The 15,529-nt window shown below is 34.4% G+C and overlaps 1 protein-coding gene across 8 annotated transcripts in view; it reads right to left on the bottom strand.

Annotated features, from left to right (window-relative positions):
* Positions 1-15,529, bottom strand: part of plcb4a (phospholipase C, beta 4a) — a 162,569-nt gene that overhangs the window by 37,345 nt on the left and 109,695 nt on the right. For all 8 annotated transcript variants that reach the window (XM_015350630.2, XM_015350616.2, XM_015350650.2 and 5 more), the window contains 6 exons: positions 5,653-5,733; positions 5,141-5,200; positions 3,147-3,290; positions 2,203-2,282; positions 2,059-2,112; positions 462-543 (listed from right to left, as the gene is read on the bottom strand). In XM_015350630.2, the coding sequence (XP_015206116.2) occupies positions 462-543; positions 2,059-2,112; positions 2,203-2,282; positions 3,147-3,290; positions 5,141-5,200; positions 5,653-5,733 (501 nt within the window). The remainder of the gene's footprint in view (positions 1-461; positions 544-2,058; positions 2,113-2,202; positions 2,283-3,146; positions 3,291-5,140; positions 5,201-5,652; positions 5,734-15,529) is intronic.

The following is a 15,529-nucleotide window of genomic DNA, read 5'->3' as shown; positions in this document are numbered from 1 at the left end:
CGATGTAGAAGATACCATTGTATTCCACATGGTGGGGCTGTAGTACTATGGAACAACATGCTGTCATGTTGCTATCATACTAGAAAGATAGGCATGATTGTCAACCCTAGTGTGACACACCTAAAAAGGAAGTCTAACAAACATATGTCCACATTTGCAGCACTGAGATGTATGCCATGAGGTTTTAAGAGTGTATTCCCTATAAAATGTGTGTCCCCTATTCTTCATGACATGGAGGTTACCACAAAAGAAATAGTAGTCAGGTGCATCCAAGATTTTACAAACAATATCCAGGCTACGGCTTGAGGGGGAACTCCTGATCACACCACAAGGTAATTTTGCAATAATGACAAGTGTCAATTCTGCACAGTGAGCTTTTACTAGTCTATTTACAAAGTACTTACATTTCAAAAGAATTTATGCAAAATATCAGAACAAATAACAGAAGTATCTCTCCATACCTTTCCACTAGGAAGTCCCAGTTCCTTCAGTGCTTGAAAGATCCCCTTTTCTGTTTTGCCGGAGGCAAAGGTCCTTGTTATGCTAAGTGAAAAACAACACTTTGTTAAAAGTGTTATTTATCTTTAATGATGGCTAATCTGTCTGTTTATGGTCCACGCAAGATTTCAAACACCTATACCTATGGGTGTTGAGCATGAATGCTTTAGATCTACTTGTATTTCAGTTTACACAGAATTTGCACAGAATCTTTGTGATTTGTATATTTTGGAACAGAAAACTGTACAGGAGCTACAAAGAAGGTTTAGGGACATGACAGTTGTTCTGAAACGAGTAAAAGAAGGGGCAGCAGTGGCTTTTTTTTAACCGCCAAAGGTACACATTATTATTATTATCAATGTGGCAGCTATTCCTAAAAAATAGAAGATACTGTACTGTATATCCACTATGACCCATTTGAACACAGTGACAGCATTTTTATTGTATTCCTTAATCGCTGTCATTACACATATTATGATTGTCTATATATACTATTGTATAATATACAATAATATATATATTGACATATATTATTGTCTCTGTTGGACTTTGTGAAGCCTTTGTGTCTTATGTTATGATCAGAACCAGATAATGATTATGTAGTTCAAAGATATACTGTAGCCAGACTAAACTGAGTAGAAAGACTCAAGGAATCCCCTTCCTCCTGATTACAGTTAACCTACTAGTTGGATTGTGGGAGGAAACGAATGCAACCGGAGGAAACCCATGCAAACATGAGGAAAACATACAACTTCCATGCAAATAGGACCCCAGAAACTGAACCCAGGGCCCCAGCTCTGACATACAGCAATGATAACCACTTTACCACTGTGCAGCCTAAGTTACTACTCTAACATTAATAAAATAATTTCTTGTCCTACCAACACAACAATCGTGTGAAAATTAAATTAAACAACGCTATATTTTTTTCCCAAGGACAGGCTGGAATTGTACCACTGATGTGGTTTATTCAATGTTGATAAAAGCCTTTAAAGTCATCATATTTTTTATGAATCACATTCACTGTATGTAAATAAGGACTTAGGGACACTTTGACAATATTGGTTTCTCTCTGGGTAATGCAACTACCAGGCCACTAAGCCTTAATCAATTGGAACAACATTTATTGCTGCTGTAAAGCAGTGGGTTTTACGAATAACTCCCTGTAACTAAAATCTTTCCTGTTTTCCTAATATGTTATGTCAGTTAAATTAGACAGAACTGTGTGGAAAATAAACATATGGGACAGTATGACACCAAATATTATAGAATACATATTTAAGAATGCAGGTAAAAGAATTAGGAATACATTTATTATTTGTGCTCTATTTGGTTCTAAAAGAAAAATTTAATTTGATATTTCCTTTTAAAAGCAATCAATTACATATTTTGAATTATGCTAAAGAAATTGGAAAATCTGAGAAATACTAAACACCTAGTTCAAACAATTACTGTAGTTAATACTTTTAGTCTACTGTATGCTCTCTGTGTTTGTGTTTCTAATATCATGAGAATCTTCAGGGTATTAAAATAAAACACACTAAAAGGAGGGCATGTTACCTTCTCACAGGAATCTTGCCATTTACATTTGTCAGGAAAGACAATTTCATCCAACTAAAAAAAGAAAAAATAAAGTTTAGAACTATAAGCTTATGTATTTACTTATTGCTTTATTGAATAACAAGTGGGTGTTTGAGTACTTACTGCTTTTTTAGGCAAGTCATAGGGCACACATTGTTAGCTCTGAAGTTATGGATGACAGACTTCAAACCTTCCATCCATTGCTGTAATAAGCAAAAAAAAACAAGACATGTTCCATTGCTTATGTATCGAAGCAGCATTGCCCATTTCTGCCTGCTTGGAGTCATATTTATTACAAGAATTATTAATTATTCTGTTTTTCTCTTCCAATTCAGTACCACCATCTATCTATCTATTTGCTGAGAGAAATACCAAACAAAATCTGAACTTGTGCAAGGCCATCTGGCGGAGTAGCTAAAATACTACCACTTAAGAGTTACTGTATCTCAGTCACAATGAACATTTGTGGGATGAATCACATTCAGGATGCTCCATAGTATCACTGAAAGCTCAGACAAATTTGGAAACATATACTGTATTTAATCTTAATGCATTTTTTAAGCACTACGGTGCAGCAAATCACAATATTCACCTCTCCACCAGTCCAATATGCAACTGAGGCAAAGGCACATACAGTATACTGAAGCAACTGAGCTCCCTTCTTTGTAGTCCTTACTATTTTTAAACAGAAATTTCTAAGCTGGGTAACACAGACGATACAGAATAGAGCTGTGCAGTGCAACACTATCCCTTTATCTTATCCAAATTAGGATCTATGTAAAATCAAACAAATTAGAGAATTTCTCACATTAGAGAAATTGTCTGGTTTTGCCGGCAGTCTGTCGCCCCTGAGTTATAGAAATGCCCTAAAGAATATTATTTTTCATCTCTTTTTTTTATATAAATGTTACAACGTACATTTCAGAAAAGATCAAATACTGTCTGAATCTTCCCAGCAATTATTCCTGCTAGACGCTACAAGACTGGCAGTAAGTGAATTTGTGTATGTTCTCATGTGAAATATGCATTCATAAATGTACATTTCCTGTCTTTGCCAAAACCCATACCTTGGCTGTTTCTGTGCTATCTGCCACCATGTAAATAAAGTTGAGGTTCACCAGGTCTGCACCACAGCATACGCAGACTATGCGTCCTTCCAGGTCATTTTCTGTTTTCCCAACTGCTTCCAAAGCAGCCAGTATTTTGGGATCCTTTTAAAACAGAAATGTACAAATATGGATCAAGGAACTAAGTTCAGCCACACATCTTTCATTGATTTTAAAGGTTATGTGTCATTGTTCAATTTATGCTTTAAGCTAGTTCTTTATACTTTGATTGATGAATTCTCACAGTTTAACGCATTTGTATCCCTTTGTTATCTGCGCTTCAATTTAGTGCATAACTACTGTGATTTATATTTAGCGATGGGCACACAGACAACTAGGCTGTATATATATATAAAAAAACTCAGGTCATTAATTTAGAATACATGAATTAGTATATTTATTTGGAATTACTTTTAATGTATTGGTGCATGCCACCATCTATTTTAATAATTTTAAAATATTTATTTACCAATGAACTCATATTAAACAGATCTTACTTTTGCATTAATTTCTTGAACTTTACTTGCCATAACAAAACATGTGCATTAACGGTCTTTTGTTTGACATATTTATCTTATGTATTTTGGTAAGAATTAGCAATAGTTAGCAATGGTGTTGAAAGTCAGTGTGAGTGCTAATATGACAATATATACAAGAAATAACAAAAGGGATATTTGCCATCTGTCCAGGAATGTCAGTTTTTAGAATCCACCTATAAATTTTGCAGGGCCTTATATATAGACCATTTCAGATTATAAATAATAAATCTGCTGTGCACTTGCCTGTGGTGATGATTTATTAACATTAGACCATCCTGTACCTTCCCTCAGTGTTTTGAACCAGTGAAAACATTTATATATCTAGAGAAACTTTTTCTGAATGAAAAAAAACTAGATATATCAAATCTAATCTTCATTCAAAATGTTAAATTCACAATGCAAATATATGTTCTCTTGTTCTTATCTGTAGAAATTACAAGGCATTTCAAAAGTAGTTTTAGCTTATGCAAGTGCTAGCAAGGAAAAATGATAGATACTGTACCACTGATTTGGGCATTTTGAAAAAAAAAATATTATTGTTATTTACAAATTAACCACTTATTAAAAGTGGCTTATTTATTAATGTAGTAAAATAATGCTGTTACCAAAAAAAAGCATTTTATTTGTTGTGGCTGTACAACAATGTAAAAACAAATCAGTGTATATTAGCTTATAACCGAACAATTGTTCTACTATATGAAGCACACCTAAATAGTATTTAATTGTTTAGTTACAGTACATTTATATTTAAATTAGATACTATATATCTAGTTATATATGTTATGCATATTTATTAATGAGAAAAAAAATCATTTCTTAGAAGTCATTGGTATACAAATGACTAAACAATTTCTGAAGCAAGTATGACTAACAGCATTATTAACCATTTGGAGTCTTGTTTTAAAACATGATGTAGCATGATTATTTTTCTCTGCTGGACGAATTTCCCCTGTGCTTCCCGATCTTTAAGCTACTAAGCTATGTCTTCATTTCACTGATGCTGTTATGTTTTTTGCTTGTATTACTTCTTGATGTTGCTAGCGTGTTCTGTTTAATGGATTGCTCTTGCATGGTAATGCTGCTTTATAGAGTTGTACATAGTTTGCAAATATTCAGTGTTTATGTGAAAAGAAATGTTAATTTAAAACTTATTCATGTCAGTTTGAAAAACTTTATAGAACTGATTTTATCAGCAAATTCATTCTGGAAATCCAGTATTACAAAAATAAAACAATAAAATAACCTTACTTTAAAAAAATCAATATATTAGCAATGTCCCTGCTACAATCAATATCTTACATTTTATATTTTGATCTATAGGAAGATTTCAATTACATAATTTAAAACTTTTCTCTGATGTGTTGACTTTGTGATTTCCATGTAAAGCTCATGGAAATCACAAAGGCAACCTCTTACCTTTGGTACTGCTCCAGAGCGGATGCTATTGATCAAAGAGCATTCTAAGACTTGGCCTTCCTAGAAGGAAAAAGATGAGCATGCAGAATCATGTAGAACACTGAAATTTGGCATCTGTAGTGAGATCTCATAAGAAAACAATCAGAAACTGAGGCATATTCACATAGAAACTAATTGTGATTTTGTATTTATTAAGTACTGCAGTTGTAAGGCTTTTCAGTTGAGCAATTAAAATATAAGAAACACTTCTGCTTTAAAAAATAAAGGGTCTTTTTTGCAACATCACAAGTTTTCTGCTTTCTGATACCTGTTAGACCCCACAGTCCAGATTTATGTATTTATAACATAAAGTTTTGTGTCAATTTTCTCTTATTGAAAATGTAATTCACTAACAGTGATCTAGTGTTAAGATCAAAGTGAAGAGATGCACTGAAAATGTACTGTAGGTACCTCATTTCTTCTTCCTTTTCTATCCCTTACATTGTTCTGTTACAGATAAAATGGTAGCCCACCTTTCCTTCACTTTTCCAAGTTAGGAAGAAACCAAACTCGTCCACTTTGAAGTGACAGCTTGGTTCAAAGACAAAAGGATCCTGAAAAATAGAAAAATATTAGCTTTTTAATAGAAATACAGAATGAGATGTCACACCTGATAAGAAAAATGTACTTGCACATAAAGGATATGCTGACTTACTGTAAAAATATAGCTGCATTACTAAGTTTATATGAAATGCACACCCCATGCAACTTATTAGCTAAATTATGAAAAAATCATAGATGTTAATCAGACATTTCTGAATCAAGCTTCAGTAAAACAGCAAAATTAAGTACTCGAAACATGTCTGTGTTATATGATTAAACAGATTTTCTTCATTTTTTTATTAAGACTTTCATGAAGATCTAATTACATTTTATATCTAAAACATAGGAGAATAAGGACTGGCCAAGGGGCTCACAAGTTCTTCTCAGCTCTGTAGATACTCCTGGCTTGAGGTGACTGCTGTGTTCAGTGGCATAGAAACTACAACGCACATCTGCAGAAGTATCAACCTGATGTTCTTGGCAACAATGGGTTTACAGTAAGAGTGTGAACAAGAAGGATCTTCTTCTTCACACCCCTAAACATTCAAACCCTATAGGTGTTGTAATATTATATCCTATGGTATCCTATTCTCTATCTTATGGTATTCTACGACAATATAGTTGTCACATTCTATGATTAAAAAAATGTGGATTGATAGGGGAAATCACACAAATGTAAATTAAGTTTTATGTACAGTACATATGATCCTGAGAAAAGTTTGACATAACTAAATGACACAGAGTGAGCTGTTCTGCTACTCAAGGTGACTTTTTTGATTGCTGTTCATTAGCATTGATGTTTTATTGCAGTGTCCTTGCTGACAATGGTGTTTTTGTATTTGCCACATTATTAATAAAGGCAATGACTATGGTACAGAAATCTTCAATTTTATACAAGTAGTTAAAAGTATTACACTAGATTTCATTAAATCCTAAATTAATTATAAAGGAGAATCTGTTGTTTATAAGAGAAATCTCATAAATCTTTCTTGTCAGTACTTATCCCTCCTCAATAATTTTGTCGAGCTACTTTAATAAATACTATACACAAGGCAGATCCTGACTGTTCAGTACAGCGACTGCTTCACTGGTTTTATTGTAGGTTCATCACGGAGAAATGTTTTTACTGATGAAATCGTTTCTTTGCTGTCCTGAACAAAATGATGTAGGGTGAGTGTGCAACCATGCAGACTCTTCCAGTTACACACTGTCTAGACTGATATCATTTATCCTGTTAACTAATTATTCTGTGTTTGACCCTTTCTGTCCTTATTTTTTTTAATCTAAATATTTTAGGAGTGCTTCCTCTGATAGAAAAACACCTCAATTTTGGCCAGAAGCTCAGATTGAGAGTTCATAGACATTTTCTACTGGTGGAACTTTCAAGATGAATTATTTTGCACAAAGTGGAGTGTGACGATATTCTTCTGTTGTTTATGCTAGTTTTATGGGTCAATATTGTTGTATATTGTGAAATTAAGCAGGGCGTGTTCTTAAACAGCTCCCACAGCTGTGGCTGCTCCAGAATTAACTGCCTCGGTTGTGGTTGTCAAGGCAACACGTCACCTTTAGACAAGGCCTCTGCCTCCACACTGAACATGCCCCCGTGTAATGCCACAATATATATTACGAGATATTAATATAGTAGGCAATATTGTTCACAGATAAATTATCATATTTTAATGGAATGTTATCTTGTATAAACGCAAAAGGTTTCTCATTTAAATGCAAACAAATTCTCATTTAAACGCAATAGTACCTCGTTTAAACAGAAAATATATTTTTTCTCCATGGCGCTAATAAGCTTCCATACAATGTTATCTCCTATGAACGCAAAACATATCTCATTCTAAAGCAATATTATCTAATTTAAATGCAAAAAATATTTATTTCTCCATGGCACTAATAAGCGTATTTAACGCATATGCCCTGTTTAACAACTGAAAAACAATCACTAAGAAGTTCTTTTAAAAGCTTAAAATAGTATTTAAAAAAGACATGCAGAGATAGCAAATGATTGTCCTGAAACACTAAAATATGAGCCCATCATTACAAATACACCATTTCTCATAATCCAGATCTCCATCTCCCACAGCTAAAGGAAGATTTTACATGAGCTATTTTTTGCAGAATAGTTAGTTATACAAATAATACTGTCATATACGTTATAAGCAAGTATAGCATGAGAGAATCATGAACACAACTAATGAAATATCACAAAAGTAACATGATTATACTGCAAGTACATGCAATAAGTTATGAAATTCTATATGTATAGAGTATAATCATAATCTTCAACATAAAAAGATTTGTAAGAGCTCTATGAAATCAAGTAGCAAACATCTTGATCTGTCTGATGTGACACCTGTAAATGTTCTGTGCAGTAGTGTATAATGGAGCAGCTAAGAATACACAAAGGGACAACCTTTGGCGCTTAAGCTGCTAGCTTCAAGTTATGGTGTAGCAACCAGTGGAAAGTAATTGACTTTAGACTGTGAAAGAGTGAGTTGAAAGGGATGCCTGTCCAAGATGTGCATAATTCGTAGTGGAAACAGGTAGTTTTAAAAAACTGTTTGCAGAGACAAATTTGAAGTAATGAATGTAGAGGAAAATATACTGGACTCTGATGCAAGCTCTATATTATCCCACAAGCTGGAGGTCCTATATTCCCAATAAAATGAGCCTGCAGACTCAAATGAAAAAAGTTTATAAGCAGTCCGCATTAAGATTTAGTATGAGATATGTTAACATAGTGATAAAGAGATGTTATGTAGGAAGCAAAGTCAAGAAGATAGGCCATGTAGCCTGAGAGTCAATGTGCATAGGTCAGTTTCATTTAAGAGCCTACACTGAAGAAGAGTGGAATGAACTGACGAAAAGTGACAAAGCAACCAAGCTGGGGTTGTGACAAGGAGCTGAAAAGGGTACAGTCAAGGACGTTCCCTAGAGAAGGAAGTAGGAAGAGTGAAATTAATTTGATTTTCTATGTTGAAGAAATTTTAGACATGCACAAACCCACTCAAGAGTTCTAGCAGGGAAAGCGGCAATAAGAAACCCATCAAAGAAGCGAGGAGGATGCTGGTTCAGCAATGGAAAATGAGACAGACTTTTAAATAATATTTATCACACTAGTGCACTCAGTGAGACGCCTGAGGTCTATAGACAATAATCATAGCATTAAGAGCATTAGTGTTGACTATAAACATAAGTAAAAGTGTTTTGACCTGCAACAGATAGAGCCATAATAGCATGGCACACAGGAAAGTGGAAAAAGAGAGCATATCTAATGTCAGCAACATGGGAAATAAAAAGGGAAGAAAAACACTGATGAGGGGAATATATTGGGCTATAGTTAGAGGGCTAATCCTGAAGTGAGTAAAGGCAGAATGAGAAAAAAGCTCTGGGAGCAGGCTGGGAGTGCTTCTGTAGAACAAAAAAAAGTGGCAGATATCAAAATGACTTGAATGAGCAAGTTGTTTCTGAGGCACAGAAGTCAAACCAGCATGGCTGACTTGAAGAATGTTACATTGGCAGATTCATCTCCTGGGACCCAGCATAGGTGACATGGTTTCCTATGGGCAAAATTATATGGTGGTTAACAAGTTTGTATAGTAGTAATTGAAATGGGCACAAAACGCCTGGAGGGAGAAAATAAACCTCTAGTGGTCCAGGCTCAATTGTTGCCTTGACTCCAGACAATGAATTTGGGCTACATTAATTATAATACATTGTGAACAGTCTCCAATTTTCAAATCAGGTTGGAGTTCATTAGCTTGGAAGACACTGTACTGACCTGGAAAGAGTAGTGGTAGTGAGTGATTTGTAGGGCAGCTTGATGTGCTAAATAAAAACTTGCTGACCTCTCTGGGCCATTTGTTATGACTGTATTAATGAGCTATAACAGTAGTTGAATCTGAGGGCAAACACTTGAACCTGCTTCCTGGGCAGGAACCTAGCGCAGAGCATTGAACAAGGAGACTGGGTCAAGTGCAGAGAGACACCATGTGCTCACATCTTTGGAACAAAGTGAACATCAGAGATCTGGGGGGGGGGGGGTATTCTACAGATAATTGGAATTAGGAGCTTTTTGGAGGGGAAAAGATGAAATGCAACAAAAAGATCGGGCAGTGGGTTAAGACACTCAAAGAGCAGCAGTAATCACCTCAGAAAAGTAGAAAGAAAAAAGTAGACAGAGTAGACACTGAAGTAAAATTGAAAATGTAGTAAAAAAAACACTTCCTTTCCTGTTCAGGAGGCAGTATATACAGTATATATATTGTATGTACAGTAGAAGAGCAAAGGTGAAGAAGATTAAGATCTTTCTGTACCTTCTTCCAAATTTCTCTTAAATCCTTGAATTTTATAGTTTTTGACAAGTTTCGGGAAGTACGACATTCTCAGCTTTGAAAGTCATTAACTCATTTATTTTAGTGAACAGTTTATGTCAACAATATTTATGTACACACATAATACAGAAAGAGCATTACGACATCTCCAGGAGGTAGATTAACATAATTTCCAAAGCCCTAAAGCCAAGTGAAAAAAAAATACAGTAAGTATACATGATAGTTACTCATCATTTTCTAGGACCTATGCATGCAGCCCTCACCAGACTAAGCCATATATCCCTAGCCATGCTGTAAGATCCTCAGTGTCTTACAGGAGAGCAAGAATTGATTGGAGGAATTAGATTTTTTACTGGCATGACTACAATCACTCACACTCTTGGCAGGATCCAGGAGTAACTATCGAAGACCTACTGGGGTCTCGTCCACCCTGCAGTACTTCTTGGGGAATCACTATGACAGTTGGTTATAAAAGCGTTGCAGAGGCTCATTCTGAAGCATTGTGTCTTGAGAGTGTAACCTGTTTTAGGTTGCAGCATTCACGAACCAAAGCATTTGTGTTTAACACAAACTCAGTAGACTGTTCTATGCCCACCTGACAGATATGTTTAAAATGTCTCTGTAACAGTATAAAACACTACAAAAGAAATCTCTTGTCTGAATCAAGATAATATATGAATGCATTGGTTGTTCAGTCTTTGAAATGTGAAAGCTAATCATCTTGTGCTTTTTATGCCCCGACTATCACCAGCAAAATAATATCAGCATGGATAAGTCCCTCATTATTGAGAAAAAAATGAAAAGCAAACCAGGGGCTGAAAATATGAAAAAAAAAATCTTATTTATCCTGAGGATCAATATTACGATTTGTAGAATTTATGCTGAAAACAGGATGTCATGTACTGTATGAATAATTGTTTAACAATTTTTTATTAATAATATTAAAAAGAATAGATCAGTAATTATACTGTGAGGTTCTTGAGAATCGAAAACACTGGTGTGTAGAGAATGAAATTCTACCTTTTACTAATACAAGGAGGACTAATCCCAAATCAGATAAGGATAAACTGAATGTTTCTCTTAGAAGCCAGAGAATTCTGGTGTAAACACAGTACTGCTCACTACTTCAGCCAGTCTGTCGGCTTCCCCCATCACCAGGGCAACATACTGTTCTATGTACTGTCACTCTCTCCTCTGAAACAGACAGCCACCCCAGTCCCAGAGTGTCTCCCTGCCAAATATCCAGTGGAGTAACGGTGATTGCTACTCTATTACAAACCTGCTTTCTATCTTAATATATTGTGTATTCAGTACTGATTGTTGCTGTGCACATAGAGTGAACCATCTGTTTGAAATTGATATTGTAATATGGTAATGAAACTGGCTGTAAATGCTATCCCTTGCCTACCTGAAGGCTTAATCAATAATATTATCTAGACATAACTACTCGGGCATGTAGACATAGCTAGCATTAAAGCTTAAGGCAGGTAAGTTATTTGATCTGCTGTAAAAGTAGTATACAGCAAATCCTCTTTGCATGCAAATGCAATCAAGCCTTAGTTTATCAATTTGTAATTATTTTATATAAGTGCATTAAATTGTTCTCTATTTTATGATTATATCTACATGTGAATTTTCAAACATCAATACCTTTTTTTAACTGCTTTATCCAGTACACAGCCACAAGTGATGTTGGTACCTAACTGGCAAGCACATGGTGTATGGCAGGATATAAACGGGATGGCAGAATGAGGTATGAAGTTCTGAGTATGAAGCATTGTTCTGCACTTTAAACAAACATTAATGTACTGAAGCCAAAATATAAGAGGAGGGCCCAAAGCTCAAATACCCCATTTTAAATGAATTAGTAAGCATCTTATTAAATATATCAAATTATTTGCAGCGAATAATAAGAGATTGAAATTGCATAACAATATCAGTATTGTTTATCTTTTTTTAAAATATTGAAACCTCAAATTTATTCCCCCTATTGATTTATAAATAAATGTTAAAAAGCTTTGAATGTTAAAATACATAAGTATGCCACACGTTATTTACAGGAAGGAGAATGCAGCTACCTTTCCTTTAATAAAGCAGTTGTTCACTAAACCGCTCTGGAAACATTTAACTTGTTTAACCTTTAAAAACCTAAGATGCCAAACTGAACTGCTTTCTTTTTCCACAATGAAAAATGTTAGTATTTTGCCTGGCAAATTGAATTTACTGTATAATAGCTTAGAAAGCCATCGCAAAGGGCTGGCTTAATAAGAGAAATTGTGAAAGAAATTGGATGTCATTCCCCAAGGTCTAAGATAATACTGAAATCAATCACAGCTGTCAGTTATTTTCATTGAATTAAACGTCATCCTTTAGGCACCAATTGCAGCAATATTAAAAGGACTGTCCTTTTTCAAAGTTGTCTAAAGCACTCTGTGCTGAGCACTTTGAATAGAAAAAACATGGCTTTTTAACCCCAGATTACAAACTTGCTGTATAGAAGCCTTCAAACGTAGCCAATGCTCATAATTACTACTGTTGAGTTGGGCTGAGACTCCTCCCTGTATTCTGTCACATTGTGGTAGAAAAGACTGACAATTCCATTAGGAAATTTCAATGGTACTGAAGTGAATAATAATATTGTAACTGTCATCTATTGAGTTGTTTTTCAGATAATATAATATATGCAAACTTATTAATACATTTTAAAGTTACCACATTCTGTTGCCATCTGAGATTGTAATCGTGCATCACCTTAAAATAGGAATTTAGATTTAGAATCTACCCAATTTACTTCAAGCTGCTCAAAATGCAGAAAGTTTGTACAGTATACTGTATATATATATAAATTTAATTAGATGTTTGCTTGTTTGCCATGGGCAACCATAAATTACTGTAGATCAGGGGCAAATTAATCATTTGAAAGATCACACATGTAGTTTAATGATATCTATCTGTAGAGTGGTTTAACTAGACTTTTGAATGACTATATATGTCTCTGTAAATGTCCTCAGATAGATACTGAATTTCAAGCCACAACTCACTTTAAAAAAAGCAGAGGAACAAGTTGTAGAGAAGTATACATCAGGTAAAGCTTATCTATCCCTCCAAGTACTGTGAGATCCATCACTAAGAAGTGAAACATGCATCATAACTACAGTAGACCTGACCACCCTTCCAACGAGAAGGTAAGCAGGAAACTGACTAAAGATGCCATTGTGAAATCAACAGTCACTTCATAAAAAAAAAAGTGAAATTCTATTTCTGAGATGGGGATGATTACTCATACTCATACTGTACATCAACAGTATCTTGGCCCCTATGTAATTCAGGTATGGATTAGTGGCAAGACAAAATTCAATAGTGAAAAAGAGTCATATTAAATTTCATATGATAGATAGTGCAGATGTATGACAAAGATCAAAGTTTCTGGTGGTAAATGCAAAGTGTTATGTCCAGTGCAAGACTAACACAGCACATTACCCAGTCAGCACTATCTCAGCTGTCAAGCATTACAGTGGCAGCATCATGCTATAGGAGTGCTTGTTATTAGCAGAGCTTGAACAGTGTGCATCTAAGCATATGGAAGTGAGCACTGACAGAGTAAAGAGCAGGTGAATCCTAGACAAAACCTGCTTGAAACACTGTATCATCTATAAATGATTTGAAAATCCTGTTTTGAAAGTAATTTTATTGTGAATAATTAAATCTCAATCTTTCTAACTTCATGTGGTTTTCCTGCACTTCCTTCATATACTGTAACTGTCCCCATTTCTGACTAATTATTTTGGAAAAACAAAACAGTTTTTCAAAATGTTTTTATAGGTGTTGAACACTTTTTGCATGGCACTGTATTCTCATACACAGTAGCTTCATTTGAACACCTGTCATAAGCATCTTGAAAATGCTACCAAAATGAATTGATGTGCCAATTCTTTCAAGTCCAATACATAATACACACTACCACTACCACTCTAATTAATTTAAGTTAATTATCACATGTAGATTGCTTATTATACTCCCAAATCATTAAAAAACACAGGCCTTCAAATAAAAAAAGCTCTTGTTTTAGTTAGGTGAGGCAAAAAGAAAGAGTCCTGGGAGTACTTGGCAGTAGCATCTGTTCCACTATGGGATTCATAAAAAGCAGTAACTGCACTTGTCTGAAAGTGTACCTTATTTACATATTTCATGGAACACTGTGCATCTGTGATGTTAATCAAAAAAGTGTCCCTGCAGGGCAATTCAAGTAATGAGATAAGAAAAGGAACACTAACTTTTTTCCCCAAAAAATATTGTTTTCCATTTTAACCTTAAAAAGTAAAGCACTTTGCTGAAAAGATGTAATGTATGCCAAGTGTGGCCTATAATAAATAAATAGGTTATACTTCCCCTCAATATCTATACATTCAAAAGGCCATGGCTACATTAAACTAATTTAAACTGTAAATATGACTTGATATTGTACATGCTTTAACACAGCACCAAAATATTAAGCCGCACAGCAAAGGGGCGGAAAAACGTTTTTATGTGGGTGTCTTGTAACCACAGACAATGTCCAAGTCATACCAGACAGTAGGTTCTCATGAAATTAACATGGAACATTGCTTCACCTGTTGAGAACACAAAATGAGGACTGAAATACAATTTGCACATTATGTTACAAAAAGGCTAATATACTGTAATATCTGCCTCAATACAGGAAGTTAATACTCTTTTCCTTTAAGGAAAAGAGCAAAATAAAAATGCACCTATATAATATTGCTACCTTCAACATGTAATTTAATAAACAATTAACAGAATTCTCAGATTTTGTTTTGTCTAGAAGACGAACTGCCATTTTAAACATTTTAAATAAAAAAAAAAACATTTTGAAAATATTTAACAAAACGAAAGGCTAGAGTCCCAAAGGACCTCAAAGGACCATTCAAGTTAAATTAAGGTAACTTTAGTTTGTTCCAAAATACATTCCACTCCTTCTATAACAATTGTTGCATACTGGTTAAAAACCAAGCAGGCTATTTTTTAAAAATTTACATTTTGAAGTAAATTTACATTTTTAAAAAACAAACTACATATTTTTCCCTGTTCTGAAAATGGAGCATGAAATTGGTAGTTTACATAAGATAACAAGAATCAAGCATCACAATAACTGCAAGCTACCAAAAGTCACGTTCAACAATCCAACCTACGAAACCCATGAACTACTGACTTTTTTTTGGTAAACAAGGCCATTCTGCAAGCACTTTTGTACTTAAAACACACAAAAAGCATGTTTTAATACTTGGAAATTTCTGACTGCACGTATTTAGTCTTGAAATCAAACAACTCTGTGGTGTATCTTAACCAGAACACATAACAATATATTGGGTAATATTTCTCAAAAAGTCTAAACTCATTGAATTGATGGATGAGGGTACTTTAAAATATAATACTGATTAGTTGCTGAAGTGGCAACTGCAAA

This window comes from Lepisosteus oculatus, chromosome 2 (assembly GCF_040954835.1).
Source record: "Lepisosteus oculatus isolate fLepOcu1 chromosome 2, fLepOcu1.hap2, whole genome shotgun sequence".
NCBI lineage: Eukaryota > Metazoa > Chordata > Actinopteri > Semionotiformes > Lepisosteidae > Lepisosteus > Lepisosteus oculatus.
This window is presented reverse-complemented; position numbering and strand designations above follow the sequence as displayed.